Below are 15928 nucleotides of genomic sequence, written 5' to 3' on the forward strand. Positions count from 1 at the left end.
TAGTATGCGACAGATGGGACAGTAGTTAGTGGCAGTTGGGACTGTAGTTTGTGGCTGTTGGGACAGTAGTTAGTGGCAGTTGGGACTGTAGTTTGTGGCTGTTGGGACAGTAGTTAGGGGCTGATGGGACAGTAGTCAGTGACGGGACATTAGATAGCGGCAATTGGGACAGTAGTTAGTGACAGTTAGCACAGTAGTTAGGGGCAGTTGAGGCAGTAGATAGCGGCAGTTGGGACCGTAGTTCTGGATAGTTGGGACAGAAGTTAGCGGCAGTTGGGAGAGTAGTTAGGTGCAGTTGGGACAATAGTTAGTGACATTTGGGACTGTACTTAGGGGCAGTTGAGACAGTGGTTAGCGACAGTTGCGATAGTAGTTAGCGGCAGTCGTGGCAGTTGGCACAGTAGTAAGTGTCAGTTGGGACAGTAGTTAGTGGCAGTTGGGACTCTAGTTAGCGGCAATTGGGACAGTAGTTAGCGACAGTTGGGACAGTAGTTAGTGGCAGTTGGGACTCTAGTTAGCGGCAATTGGGACAGTAGTTAGCGACAGTTGGGACAGTAGTTAGGGGCAGTTGAGACAGTAGTTAGTGGCAGTTGGCACAGTAGTTAGGGACAGTTGGGACAATAATTAGTGGCAGTTAGGACAGTAGTTAGGGACAGTTGGGACAATAGTTTGCCGCAGTTGGAAAAGTAGTTAGGGACAGTAGTTGGGGCAGATGGGACAGTAGTTATTGGCATTTGGGATAGTAGTTGGGCGCAGTTGGGACAGTACTTAGCGACATTTGGGACGGTACTTGGAGGCAGTAGGGCAGTTGCGACATTAGTTAGTGGCAGTTGGGACAGTACTTAGTCACAGTTGGGACAGTAGTTAGCGGCAGTTGGGACAGTAGTTAGGTTCAGACGGGACAGTAAATTGGGGCTGTTGGGACAGTAGTTAGCGGCAGATGGAACACTAGTTAGTGGAAGTAGAGTCAGTTGGGACAGTAGTTAGGGGCAGTTGGGCCAGTAGTTAGGGACAGTTGGACCCGTAGTTAGGGGCATTTGGCGCAGTAGTTTGTGGCAGTTGGGACAGGAGTTGGCATCAGTTGCAACAGTAGTTAGGTGCAGTTGGGACAGTAGTTATCCACAGTTGGGACAGTAGTTAGTGGCAGTAGGGGCAGTTGGGACAGTAGTTAGGCTCAGTTGGGAAAGTAGTTAGAGGCAGTTGGGACAGAAGTTTGCAGCAGTTGGGATTGTAGTAGTTAGGGGCAGTTGGAACAGTAGTTTCAGGCACATGGTACAGTAGTTTGCGGCTGTTGGGATTGTAGTTAGTGATAGTTGTGACAGCAGTTAGAGGCATTTGACGGTTGTTAGCGAGAGTTCAGACAGTAGTTAGCGATAGTTGGGACAGTAGTTAGTGGCAGTTGGGACAGTAGTTAGTGGCAGTTGAGACAGTAGTTAGCGGCAGTTGGGACAGTAGTTAGGTGCAGTTGTCACAGTACTTAGCGACAGTTGGGAAAGTACTTGTGGCAGTTGGGACAGTAGTCAGTGACAGATGGGACAGTAGTTCGCGACAGATGGGACAGTAGTTGGAACAGCGACAGATGGGTCATTAGTTAGTGACAGATGGGACAGTAGTTAGTGGCAGAAGGGGCAGTTGGGACAGAAGTTAGTTGCCATTGGGACAGTAGTTAGGGGCAGTTGGGACAGTAGTTAGGTGCAGTTGGGACAGTTGTTTGCAGTAGATGGGACAGTAGTTATAGACAGTTGGGACAATAGTTAGTGGCAGTTGGGACAGTAGTTTGCATTGGTTGCGAGAGTAGTTTGCAGGAGTTAGGACAGTAATGAGCGGCAGATGGGACAGTAGTTTGCGGCAGATAGGACAGTAGTTAGCCAGATTTGGGGCAGTAGTTAGTTGCAGTAGGGGCATTTGTGACAGTAGTTAGCCACAGTTGGGACAGTAGTTAGTGGCAGATGTGATAGTAGTTAGGGGCAGTTGGGACAGTAGGTAGCGACAGTTGGGACAGTAGTTCGCGGCACATGGTTCAATTGTTAGCGACAGTTGGGACAGTAGTTAGCGGCATTTGACAGTATTTTGCGACAGTTGTGACAGTAGTTAGCGACAGTAGTCACAGTAGTTAGGGGCAGTTGGGACAGTAGTTAGGGGCAGTTTGGACAGTAGTTTGACATTTGGGACATTAGACACATTTGAAACAATAGTTAGAGGCAGTTGGGAAATAGTCATGGGCAGTTGAGACAGTATTTAGCGGCAGTTGGGACAGTAGGTGCAGTTGTTACAGTAGTTAGTGACAGTTGGGACAGTAGTTAGCCACAGTTGGTACAGTAGTTAGCAACAGTTGGGACAGTAGACAGGTTCAGTTGGGACAGTACTTGGCAACAGATGGGACAGTAGTTGGGGCAGTTGGGACAGTAGTTAACCACAGTTGAAACAGTAGTTAGGTGCAGTTGGGTCAGTAGTTTGCGGCATTTGGGACAGTAGTTAGCGGCAGTAGGGGCAGTTGGGAAAGTAGTTAGTGGCGGTTGGGACAGCAGTCAGTGACAGATGGGGCATTAGTTAGGCTCAGTTGGGACAGTAGTTAGTGGCAGTAGGGGCAGTTGGGACAGTAGTTATTGGCATTTGGGACAGTAGTTGGGGCTGTTGCGACAGATGTTAAGGGCAGTTGGGACAGTAGTTAGTGACAGTTGGCACAGTAGTCAGGGGCAGTTGGGACAGTAGTTACCGGGAGATGGGACAGTAGTTTGTAGAGGGTGGGACAGTAGTTGGGGCAGATGGGACAGTAGTTAGGGGCATTTGGGACAGTGGTTAAGGACCGTTGGGACAGTAGTTAGGGGCAGTTGAGACAGAAGTTACCAGTAGTCGTTAGGGGCAGTTGGGACTGTTGTTGGGGCAGTTGGGACAGTAGTTAACGACAGTTGGGAGAGTAATTAGGGACAGATGGGACAGCAGACAGCGACAGTTGCGAAAGTAGTTTGGGCAGTTGGACAGTAGTTTGGACAGTTGGGACAGTAGTTACTGACACTTCGGACAGTAGTAAGCGGCAGTAGTGGCAGTTGGGACAGTAGTTATGGGCTGTCGGGACAGTAGTTGGTGCAGTTGGGACAGTAGTTACGGGCAGTTTGGACAGTAGTTTACGGCAGTAGGGGCAGGAGTTAGGGGCAGTTGGGACAGTAGTTAGTCGCAGTTTGGACAGTAGTAAGCAGCAGTTGGGACTGTAGTTAGCGGCAGTCTCGACAGTAGTTTGGGACAGTTGGAACAGTAGTTGGGCCAGTTGTGACAGTAGTTATGTGCAGTTAAGACCGTAGTTACCGACAGTTGTGACAGTAGTTAGGGGTAGTTGAGACAGTAGTTAGCGGCAGTATGGGTAGTTGTGACACTAGTTAGGGGCTGTTGGGGCAGTATTTAGGGTCAGTTGGGATAGCAGTTTGTGGCAGTTGGCACAGTAGCTGGCGCAGTTGGGACAGTAGTTAGGGGCAGATGGGACAGTAGACAGCGACAGTTGCGACAGTAGTTTGGGCTGTTGGACAGAATTTAGCGGCAGTTGGGACAGTAGTTAGGGGCAGTTGGGACAGTAGATAGTGGCAGTATGGGCAGATGTGACAGTAGTTAGCATCAGTTGGGACTGTATTTAGTGACAGTTGGGACAGTGCTTAGCGACAGTTGGGACAGTAGTTTGCAGCAGTTGGGACAGTAGTTTGCAGTAGTTAGGGGCAGTTGGGACAGTAGTTTGCAGTAGTTAGGGGCAGTTGGGACAGTAGTTAGGGGCAGATGGGACAGTAGACAGCGACAGTTGCGACAGTAGTTTGGGCTGTTGGACAGAATTTAGCGGCAGTTGGGACAGTAGTTAGGGGCAGTTGGGACAGTAGATAGTGGCAGTATGGGCAGATGTGACAGTAGTTAGCATCAGTTGGGACTGTATTTAGTGACAGTTGGGACAGTGCTTAGCGACAGTTGGGACAGTAGTTTGCAGCAGTTGGGACAGTAGTTTGCAGTAGTTAGGGGCAGTTGGGACAGTAGTTTGCAGTAGTTAGGGGCAGTTGGGACAGTAGTTAGGGGCAGTTGGGACAGTAGTTTGACATTTGGGACATTAGACACATTTGAAACAATAGTTAGAGGCAGTTGGGAAATAGTCATGGGCAGTTGAGACAGTAGTTAGCGGCAGTTGGGACAGTAGGTGCAGTTGTTACAGTAGTTAGTGACAGTTGGGACAGTAGTTAGCCACAGTTGGTACAGTAGTTAGCAACAGTTGGGACAGTAGACAGGTTCAGTTGGGACAGTACTTGGCAACAGATGGGACAGTAGTTGGGGGCAGTTGGGACAGTAGTTAACCACAGTTGGAACAGTAGTTAGGTGCAGTTGGGACAGTAGTTTGCGGCATTTGGGACAGTAGTTAGCGGCAGTAGGGGCAGTTGTGACACTAGTTAGGGGCTGTTGGGGCAGTATTTAGGGTCAGTTGGGATAGCAGTTTGTGGCAGTTGGCACAGTAGTTGGCGCAGTTGGGACAGTAGTTAGGGGCAGATGGGACAGTAGACAGCGACAGTTGCGACAGTAGTTTGGGCTGTTGGACAGAATTTAGCGGCAGTTGGGACAGTAGTTAGGGGCAGTTGGGACAGTAGATAGTGGCAGTATGGGCAGATGTGACAGTAGTTAGCATCAGTTGGGACTGTATTTAGTGACAGTTGGGACAGTGCTTAGCGACAGTTGGGACAGTAGTTTGCAGCAGTTGGGACAGTAGTTTGCAGTAGTTAGGGGCAGTTGGGACAGTAGTTTGCAGTAGTTAGGGGCAGTTGGGACAGTAGTTAGGGGCAGATGGGACAGTAGACAGCGACAGTTGCGACAGTAGTTTGGGCTGTTGGACAGAATTTAGCGGCAGTTGGGACAGTAGTTAGGGGCAGTTGAGACTGTATTTAGTGACAGTTGGGACAGTGCTTAGCGACAGTTGGGACAGTAGTTTGCAGCAGTTGGGACAGTAGTTTTCAGTAGTTAGGGGCAGTTGGGACAGTAGTTTGCAGTAGTTAGGGGCAGTTGAGACAGTAGTTAGGGGCAGTTGGGACAGTAGATAGCGACACTTGGGACTGTAGTTGGCGGCAGTAGTGGCTGTTGGAGAATAGTTGTTGGCACTTGAGACAGTAGTTAGGGGCAGTTGGGACAGTAGTTAGCGACAGTTGGGACAGTAGTTAGGGGCAGTTGGGACAGTAGTTACTGATAGTTGGGAAAGTAGTTAGGGGCAGTTGAGACAGTAGTTAGCGACAGTTGGGACAGTAGTTAGGGGCAGTAGGGACAGTAGTTAGTGACAGTTCGGATAGAAGTTACAGTCATTTGGGACAGTAGTTAGAGGCAGTTGAGACAGTAGTTAACGACAGTTGGGACAGTAGTTAGGGGCATTTAGGTCAGTAGTTAGTGACACTTGAGAGAGTAGTTAGCGACAGTTGTCACAGTAGTTGGGGGCATGTGGGACAGTAGTAAGCGGCAGTTGGGACAGTTGTTAGTGGCAGTTGAGACAGTAGTTAACGGCAGATGGGATAGTAGTTTCCGGCTGTTGGGACATTAGTTATCGGCAAATGGGACAGTCGCTAGCCACAGCTGGAACAGTAGTTACCGGCAGTAGGGGCAGTTGGGACAGTATTTAGGGGCACGTTGGACAGTAGTTATTGACAGTTGGGACAGTAGTTCGTGGCAGTTGCGACAGTAGTTCGTGGCAGTTCGCACAGTAGTTAGGGGCAGTTGGGACAGTAGTCGGCTAACGTTGGGACAGTATTTAGGGACAGATGGGACAGTCGTCAGTGACAGTTTGGACAGTAGTTAGCGGCAGTTGGGACAGTAGATACGGGCATTTGAGACAGTACTTAGCGACACTTGAGACAGTAGTTCATGGCAGTTGGGACAGTAGTTTGTGGCAGTTCGGACAGTAATTATGGGCAGTTGGGACAGTAGTCGGCTAACATTGGGACAGTATTTAGGGACAGATGGGACAGTAGTCAGTGACAGTTGGGACAGTAGTTAGCGTAAGTTGGGACAGTAGATACGGGCATTTGAGACAGTACTTAGCGACACTTGAGACAGTAGTTCATGGCAGTTGGGACAGTAGTTCGTGGCAGTTCGGACAGTAATTATGGGCAGTTGGGACAGTAGTCGGCTAACATTGGGACAGTATTTAGGGACAGATGGGACAGTAGTCAGTGACAGTTGGGACAGTAGTTAGCGTAAGTTGGGACAGTAGATACGGGCATTTGAGACAGTAGTTAGCGACACTTGAGACAGTAGTTAGTGGCAGATGGGACAGTAGTTAGGAACAGTTGGCACAGTAGTTAGCGGCAGTTGTGATTGTAGTTAGGAGCAGGTGAGACAGAAGTTAACGGCAGATGGGACAATAGTTCGGGGCAGTTGGGACAGTAGTTTGCAGAAGATGGGACAGTAGTTTCCGGCTGTTTCGACAGTAGTTAGTACAGTTGGGACAGTTGTTAGGTGCAGTTGGGACAGTAGTTTGCAGCAGTTCAGTCAGTCGTTTGCCACATTTGGGACAGTCGTTTGCGGCAGTTGGGACAATCGTTTGTGGCAGTTGGGACAGTAGTTTGCGGCAGTTGAGACAGTGGACAGCGACAGTCTTCACAGTAGTTAATGGCAGTTGGGACAGTTACCGGCAGTTGGGCAGTAGTTTGGAACAGGTGGGACAGTAGTCGGGGAAGATGGGACATTAGTTATTGGCAGTTGGGGCAGTAGTTAGCGACAGACGGTACAGTAGTTAGGTACAGTTGGGACAGTAGTTAGTTCCAGTTGGGATCGTAGATGGGGCAGTTGGAACAGTGGTTAGCAGCAGTTCGGACAGTAGTTAGGGGCAGTTGAGACTGTAGTTAGTGGCAGTTGAGACAATAGTTAGGGGGTGTTGAGACAGTAGTTAGGGGCAGATGGGACAGTAGTTCGGAGTAGTTGGGACAGTAGTTGGGGCAGTGGGGACAGTAGTTAGTGACAGTTGGCACAGTAGTTAGGGGCATTTGAGACAGTAGTTAGTGGCAGATGGGAAAGTATTTAGTGGCAGTTGCGTCAGTAGTTTGGAACTGGTGGGACAGTAGTTTAGGAAGATGGGACATTAGTTAGAGGCATTTGGGACAGTGGTTAGGCACAGTTGGGATTGTAGATGGGGCAGTTGGGACAGCAGTTCGCCACAGTTGGGACAGTACTTAGCGACAGTTGGGTCAATAGTTAGGGGCAGTTGGGACAGTATTTAGCGGCAGATGGGACAGTAGTTAGCCACAGTTTGGACAGTTGTTAACGGCAGTAGGGGCAGTTGGGAGAGTATTTAGTGGCAGTTGGGACAGTAGTTATTGGCAGTTGGGATAGTAGTTGGGGCTGTTGCGACAGATGTTAAGGGCTGTTGGGACAGTAGTAAGTGACAGTTGGCACAGTAGTCAGGGACAGTTGGGACTGTAGTTCGGGGCAGTTGAGACAGTGGTTAGTGGGAGATGGGACAGTAGTTAGCGGCAGATGGGACAGTAGTTAGCCACAGTTGGGACAGTAGTTAGCGGCAGTAGGGGCAGTTGGGACAGTAGTTATTGTCAGTTGGGACAGTAGTTATTGTCAGTTGGGACAGTAATTAGGGGCAGATGGGACAGTACTTAGTGACAGATGGGACAGTAGTTAGGCACAGTTGGGATAGTGGTTAGTTGCAGTAGGGGCAGTTGGAACAGTAGTTAGGGGCAGATGGGACAGTAGTTAGGGCCAGTTGGGACAGTAGTTAGGTGCATTTGTGAAAGTAATTAGCGGCTGATGGGACAATAGTTACCGGCAGTAGGGGCACTTGGGACAGTAGTTAGTGGCATTTGGGACAGTAGTAAGTGGCAGTTGGACAATAGTTAGGGGCAGTTGGGACAGTAGTTAGCGGCAGATGGGACAGTAGTTAGCGGCAGATGGGACAGTAGTTACCGGCAGTAGGGGCAGTTGGGACAGTAGTTAGTGGCAGTTGGGACAGTAGTTAGGGGCAGTTGGGACAGTAGTTAGGGACAGATGGGGCAGTATTTGGGGCACTTGGGACCGTAATTCACGACAGATGGGACAGTAGTTAGACACACTTGGGACAGTAGTTAGTGGCAGTAGGGGCAGTTGGGACAGTAGGTAGTGTCAGTTGGGACAGTAGTTAGTGTCAGTTGGTACAGTAGTTAGGGGCAGTTGGGACAGTAGTTGGGGCAATTGTGACAGTAGTTAGCGACAGATGGGACATTAGTTAGCGACAGTTAGGACAGTATTTAGGGGCAGTTGGGACAGTAGTTAGCGACATATGGGACAGTAGTTAGGCACCGTTGGGACAGTAGTTAGCGGCTGTTGCTACAGTTGGTAATGGCAGTTGGCACAGTAGTTGCTGAATTTGGGACAGTAGTTAGCGACAATTGGGACTGTAGTTAGCAGCACTTGGGACACTAGTTATGGGCAGTTGGGACAGTAGTTAGTGGCAGTTGGGACAGTAGTTAGGGGCAGTTGGGACAGTAGTTGGGCCAGTTGGGACAATAGCGTCAATTGGGACAGTAGTTAAGTGCAGATAGGACAGTAGTCAGCGTCAGTTGGGACAGTAGTTGGGGCAGATGGGACAGTAGTTAGCGGCAGTAGGGGCAGTGGGACAGCAGTTAGGGGCACTTGGGACAGTAGTCAGCGACAGTTGGGACTGTAGTTAGGGGCTGTTGGGACAGTACTTAGCGTGAGATGAGACAGTAGTTAGGGGCAGTTGGGACAGTAGTTAGTGGCAGTTGGGAATGAAGTTGGGGATAGTTGGGAAAGTGGTTAGGGGTAATTGAGACAGTAGTTAGCGACAATTGGGAGTTTAGTTAGTGGCAGTAGTGGCAGTTGGGATAGTAGTTATCTGCAGTTGGGACAGTTGTTAGGGACAGATTGGACAGTATTTAGGGGCAGTTAGGACAGTAGTTAGGGGCTGATGGGACAGTAGTCAGTGACGGGACATTAGATAGCGGCAGTTTGGACAGTAGTTAGCGACAGTTTGACAGTCGTTAGGGGCTGTTGGGTAAGTAGTTATGGGCTGTTGGGACAGTAGTTATCGGCAGTTGAACAGTTTTCAGCTGCAGTAGTGGCACTTAGGATTGTAGGTAGGGTCAGTTGGGAGATTAGTTAGCAGCAGTAGGGGCAGTCGGGAGAGTAGTTAGAAGCAGTAGGGGCAGTTGGGACCGTAGTTAGCGTCATTTGGGACTGTAGTTTACGCCCGTTGGGACAGTAGTTAGGGGCAGTCGGGACAGTAGTTAGTGGCAGTACGGGCAGTTTGGACAGTTGTTAGGGGCAGTTGGGACAGTATTTAGTGACAGTTGACACAATAGTTTGGAGCAGTTGGGAAAGTAGTTAGTGACAGTTGGACACTAGTCAGCCACAGTTGGGACAGTAGTTTGTTGCAGTTGGGGCAGATGGGACAGTAGTTTGTGGCAGTTGGGAAAGTAGTTAGTGGCAGTTGGGACCGTGGTTAGGAACAGTTGAGACAGTAGTTAGCAACAGTTGTGACAGTAGTTAGCGGCAGTAGGGGCAGTTAGGACAGTAGTTAGGGGCAGTTGGGACAGTAGTTAGCGACATTTGGGACAGCAGTTTGTGGCAGTTGGGACATAGTTAGCCACACTTGGGACTGTACTTTGGGGCAGTTGGGACAGTAGTTAGCGACAGATCGGACAGGACTTAGTGACAGATGGGACATTAGTCAGCCACAGTTGGGACAGTAGTTTGTTGCAGTTGGGGCAGATGGGACAGTAGTTAGTGGCAGTTGGGACAGTACTTAGTGGAACTTTGGACCGTGGTTAGGAACAGTTGAGACAGTAGTTAGCAACAGTTGTGACAGTAGTTAGCGGCAGTAGGGGTAGTTGACGCAGTGGTTACCGACAATTGTCACAGTTGTTAGCAACATTGGGGCAGTTTCGACAGTAGCCAGGTTCAGTTGGGACAGTAGTTAGGGTCAGTTTGGACAGCAGTTTGCCGCAGTTATGACAGTAGTTAGTGGCAGTTGGGACTGTAGTTAGGAACAGTTGAGACAGTAGTTAGCAACAGTTGTGAGAGTAGTTAGTGGAAGTAGGGGCAGTTAGGACAGTAGTTAGGGGCAGTTGGGACAGTAGATAATGGCAGTTTGGACAGGAGTTAGCGACAGTTGTCACAGTAGTTAGCGACAATTGGGACAGTAGTTAGCGACAGTTGGAACAGTAGTTACGGGCATTTGGGACAGTAGTTAGCAACAGTTGGGACAGTAGATAGCGGCAGTTGGGACTGTAGTTAGAGGCAGTTAGAACAGTGGTTAGAGGCAGTTGAGTCAGTAGTTAGGTGCAGTTGGAACAGTACTTAGCGACAGTTGGGACAGTACGTAGGGACAGTTGGGACAGTAGTTTGCGGCAGTTGGGACAGTAGCTAGTGGCAATTCGGAAAGTAGTTAGGACAAGTTGGGACAGTAGTTTTGGCAGTTGGGACAGTAGTTAGCCACAGTTGGGACAGTAGTTAGCGGCAGTAGGGGCAGTTGACGGTGTGGTTAGCGACAGTTGTCACATTACTTAGCAACATTGGGGAGAGTAGTTAGGGGCACTTTTGAACAGTAGATAGGGGCATTTAGGGCAGTAGTTAGTGACACTTATGACAGTAGTTAGGGCCAGTTGAGACAGTAGTTAGCGGCAGTTCCGAGAATAGCCAGGTCAGTTGGGACTGTAGTTAGGTACAGTTGGGACAGTAGGTAGGGGCAGTTGGGACAGTAGTTAGCAGAAGTTGGGACTGTAGTTAGGGGCAGTTGGGACAGTACTTAGCGGCAGTAGGGCCAGTTGGGACAGTAGTTAGGGACAGGTGGGACAGTAATTGGGGCAGTTGGATCAGTAGACAGCGAAAGATGAGACAGTATTTAGTGACAGATGGGACAGTAGTTAAGAACATTTGGGACAATAGTTGGGTCAGTTGCGACAGTAGTTAGGGGCAGTTGGCACAGTCGTTTTGTTGCAGTTTAGAGAATAGTTAGCGACACTTGGGACTGTACTTAGGGGCAGTTGAGACAGTAGTTAATGGCAGTTGGGACTGTAGTTAGGGGCAGTGGTAACAGTAAGCGACAGTTGGGACAGTAGTTAGGAGCAGTTGAGGGAGTAGTTAGGGTCAGTTGGGACAGCAGTTAAGGGCAGTTGAGACAGTAATTAGCAGCAGTTGGGACAGTAGTTTGCAGCAGTTGGGACAGTTGTTTGCAACATTTGGGACAGTTGTTTGCGGCAGTTGGCACAGTAGTTAGAGGCAGTTGGGACAGTTGTTAGGCACAATTGGGACAGTAGTTGGGGCAGTTGTGACAGTCGTTAGCGACAGATGGGACAGTAGTTAGGGGCAGTTGAGGCAGTGGTTAGCGACAGTTGTCACAGTAGTTAGGGACAGTTGGGACAGTAGTTAGGGACAGTTGGGACAGTAGATTGTGGCAGTTGGGATAGTAGTCAGTGGCAGATGGGACAGTAGGTAGGGGCAGTTGGGAAAGTAGTTAGCGGCAGTTGGGACTGTAGTTAGGGGCAGTTGGCACAGTAGTTTGCAGCAGTTGGGACAGTAGTTAGTGACAGATGGGACAGCAGTTAGTGACAGATGGGGCTGTAGTTAGGCACAGTTGGGACAGTAGTTAGTGGCAGTAGGGGCCTTTGGGACAGTAGTTAGAGTCACTTGGGACAGTATTTAGGGACAGTTGGCACAGAAGTCAGGGACAGTTGGGACTGTAGTTAGGGTCAGTTGAGACAGTGGTCAGCGACAGTCGTCACAGTAGTTATTGGCAGTTGGGACAGTAGGTACCTGCAGATGGGACAGTAGTTAGCGGCAGTTGGGACTGTAGTTAGGGGCAGTTGGCACAGTAGTTTGCAGCAGTTGGGACAGTAGGTACCTGCAGATGGGACAGTAGTTAGCGGCAGTTCGGACAGTAGTTATGGGCAGTTGAGACAGTAGTTATCGGCAGATGGGACAGTAGTTTGCAGCAGTTGGGAAAGTAGTTTGCAGGAGTTCGTACAGTAGTTAGGGACAGTTAGGACAGTAGTTAGGGGTAGTTGAGACAGAAGTTAGTGGCAGTAGTGGCAGTTGGGATAGTAGTAATGGGCAGTTGGGACAGTAGTTTGGGACAGATGCAACAGTAGTTAGCGACAGATGGGACAGTAGTTTGCGGCAGTTGTGACAGTAGTTAAGAACATTTGGGACAATAGCTGAGACAGTAGTTAGGGGCAGTTGGCACAGTCGTTTAGGGGCAGTTGACTGTACTTAGGGGCAGTTGAGACAGTAGTTACCGACAGTTGAGACCGTAGTTAGGGGCAGTTGGCACAGTAATTTGGGGCAGTTGGGACAATTGTTAGCGACAGTTGGGACAGTAGTTAGGGGCGGTTGGGATAGTTGTTTGCGGAAGATGGGACAGTAGTTTGCGGCAGATGGGACAGTAGTTTGCGACAGATGGGACAGTAGTTAGCGTCAGAAGGGACAGTAGTTAGCGGCAGTAGGGGCAGTTGGAACAGTACTTAGTGGCAGTTGAGACAGTAGTTAGGGACAGTTGGGACAGTAGTTATCGGCAGTAGGGGCCGTTGGGACAGTAGTTAGCGGCAGTAGGGACAGTTTGGAGAGTAGTTTGTGACAGTTGGGACAGTAGTTAGGAACAGTTGGGACAGTAGTTGGGGCAGTTTGGACCGTAGTATGCGACAGATTGAACAGTTGTTAGTGACCAATGGGACTGTAGTTAGGCACAGTTGGGACAGTAGTTAGGCACAATTGGGACAGTAGTTGGGGCAGTTGGGACAGTAGTTATCGGCAGATGGGACAGTAGTTAGTGGCAGTTGGGACAGTAGTTAGTGGCATATGGGACAGTAGTTAGCCACAGTTGGGACAGTAGTTAGCGGCAGTAGGGGCAGTTGGGACTGTAGTTAGGGACAGGTGGGTTAGTAGTTGGGGCAGTTGGGTCTGTAGTTAGCGACAGATGAGACAGTAGTTATTGACAGATTGGACAGTAGTTAAGAACATTTGGGACAATAGTTGGGGCAGTTGCGACAGTAGTTAGGGACAGTTGGGATAGTAGTTAGGGGCATTTGAGACAGTAGTTAGTGGCAGTTGGTACAGTAGTTAAGTGCAATTTGGACAGTATTTAGCGACAGATTGGACAGTAGTTAGGGGAAGTTGGGACAGTAGGTTGCAGCAGTTGGGACAATACTTTGCGACAGTTGGGACAGTAGTTAGGGGCAGTTGCCACAGTAGTCAGTGGCAGTTGGGATAGTACTTAGTGACAGTTCGGACAGTAGTTTGGGGCAGTTGGGACATTAGTTAGTTGTTAGGGGCAGATGGGACAGTAGTTGGTGACAGTTGGGACACTAGTTAGCGGCAGTAGTTAGCGGCAGATGGGACAGTAGTTAGGTGGAGTTGGGACAGTACTTAGCGACAGTTTTGACAGTAGTTAGGGGCAGTTGGGACAGTAGTTAGTGGCATATGGGACAGTAGTTAGCCACAGTTGGGACAGTAGTTAGCGGCAGTAGGGGCAGTTGGGACAGTAGTTAGGGACAGGTGGGACAGTAGTTGGGGCAGTTGGGTCTGTAGTTAGCGACAGATGAGACAGTAGTTATTGACAGATTGGACAGTAGTTAAGAACATTTGGGACAATAGTTGGGGCAGTTGCGACAGTAGTTAGGGACAGTTGGGATAGTAGTTAGGTGTAGTTGGGACAGCACTTAGCTACAGTTGGGACAGTAGTTTGCAGCAGTTGGGAAAGTAGTTAGCGGGAGTTGGGACAGTAGTTTGCGGCAGATGGGACAGTACTTAGCGGCAGATGGGACAGATCTTAGCGACAGTTTGGACAGTGGGTAGTTGCAGTTGGGGCAGTACTTTGCGAGAGTTGGGACAGTGGTTAGTGGCAGTTGGGATAGTAGTTAGTGGCAGTTGGGATAGTAGTTAGGGGCATTTGGGACAGTTGTTAGGTTCAGATGGGATAGTAGTTAGGGACAGATCGGACCGTAGTTATTAACAGTTGGGACAGAAGTTACAGGCAATTGCGACAGTAGTTACCGGCAGTTGGAACTGTAGTTATGGGCAGTTGGGACAGCAGTTAGCGACAGTTGGAACTGTAGTTAGGGGCAGTTGGAACTGTAGTTAGGGCCAGTTGGGACAGCAGTTAGCGACAGTTGGGACAGTAGTTATGGTAAGTTCGGACAGTAGTTAGGTGCAGTTGGGACAGTACTTAGCGACAGTTGATACAGTAGTTGATACAGTAGTTAGGGGCAGTTGGGATACTAGGGAGTATCTGGCAACCTGATGTGTCACTGAGGAAGCAGCACCCTTCGAGCTAACGATATTACATTAATTTACATTAATTTCTTCTTATCTCTATACTTTAAAATTATTTACCTTACGTTATACAAATATAACTGACACCACATTAGATATAACAATCGTAACGTTGCGCTGTTGCAAATTTGATCTGTATTTTTTTTTTTTTTTTTTTTTTTACAAAACATCCGCGACTAGCTTGTAGCCTGTAGCCCGCTAGTATCACCTACCGCTAGCCTTGTTTACGTTTCACATTTCTCACTTACCGCTGTTCTGTTTTTAAAAAAAAACAAAAACAAACAAACATGTCTGCTGTCTCTCCGGTTTTGAGTGCAGATGAGGACTCGCTCGAGCTTCACATGGTGCGGCTGGAACTGGAGGATGTGGAGAAGCAGATCCGCGGCCTACTCGACAAGCAGGCCCAGCTGCTGGAGCGACAAACTGCGCTGGAAACATCTTGTGCCTCTGCCCACATATCCAAGGTAAGCACACAGCGTGGTATTTCCACTCCCAGCCCCTCTACGCCGTGTGTTTCTCTGTGCAGGGACCGTGCACCTAGGACTTTCCTAGCCGTGGTCTCCAACACGCTGGCGCCAACACACCTCGGGCCTTGGGTGAACCAGCGGCGAAAGGCGCGGGCTGGACCCTCTCCACCTCCGGTGTTCGAGATTCCAACCAGGAACCACTTCGCCCCCCTCCGCCAGACCAGACCCAACGCTGTGATCGTCGGGGACTCCATTGTGTGGAACGTCCGTGTAGCCTCATCTAAAGGTAAGGTGCGCACACACTGTTTTTCTGGTGCTTGTGTCCTTGATGTCGCTGCGCAGGTATCCGGGATCCTGAAGAAGGACGAGCGCATTGGAGCGGTTGTGCTGCACGCGGGGACGAACGACACCAGGCTGCGGCAGACGGAGGTTCTGAAGAGGGACTTCTCCAGCCTGATCGAGACGGTACGAGGCAGATCACCCACCGCGAAGATCATCGTCTCTGGACCTCTTCCCACATACAGACGTGGAGCAGAAAAGTTCAGTAGACTTCTAGCATTAAATGATTGGTTAGTCTCTTGGTGTAATGAGCAGAATCTGGTGTTTGTCAATAACTGGAATCTGTTCTGGGAGCGTCCTAGGTTGTTTCGTCCTGATGGCCTGCACCCCAGCAGCCTTGGAGCGGAACTGCTTTCAGACAACATTTCCAAGGCGCTACACTCCAAGTGACTGCCTACCGTAAGTACATCTTCCAATAACAACATTCAGTATAATCAATGTTCAACTAAAAATCCGGCAAAGGTAATACATACTATTGAGACTGTGTCTGTTCCCCGAGCTATACAAATATATAGAAAATCTTGGAAAGTCGATCTTCGTAACCTAATTAACATAAAATTAAATCATATTGAATGCACAGCCAGCACTTTTGATCTGAGGCTAGGACTATTAAACATTAGATCTCTTGCGTCTAAGGCTCTTATTGTTAACGACATCATTACTGATCAGGAATGTAATTTAATGTGTTTAACAGAAACTTGGATTAAACCAAACGAGTACATAGCATTAAATGAAGCCAGTCCTCCTGGATACAGTTATGTACATCAGCCTCGTTCAACTGGTAGAGGAGGAGGTGTTGGACTCATCCATAGTAAAAATCTAGTCGTCACACAAAAACCTAAGCATAA

At 49.1% G+C, this 15928-nt stretch overlaps 1 protein-coding gene across 1 annotated transcript in view; it reads left to right on the plus strand.

Moving 5' to 3' along the window:
* LOC128634944 (uncharacterized) overlaps positions 1-15516 on the plus strand; it is a 111283-nt gene extending 95767 nt beyond the window's left edge. The window contains exons 2-3 of the mRNA XM_053685914.1: positions 14801-15280; positions 15375-15516. Of these exons, the coding sequence (XP_053541889.1) occupies positions 14801-15280; positions 15375-15483 (589 nt within the window). The 3' untranslated portion in view covers positions 15484-15516. The remainder of the gene's footprint in view (positions 1-14800; positions 15281-15374) is intronic.
* The last annotated feature ends 412 nt before the right edge of the window (positions 15517-15928 follow it).

The sequence above is a fragment of the Ictalurus punctatus genome, chromosome 14 (assembly GCF_001660625.3).
Source record: "Ictalurus punctatus breed USDA103 chromosome 14, Coco_2.0, whole genome shotgun sequence".
NCBI lineage: Eukaryota > Metazoa > Chordata > Actinopteri > Siluriformes > Ictaluridae > Ictalurus > Ictalurus punctatus.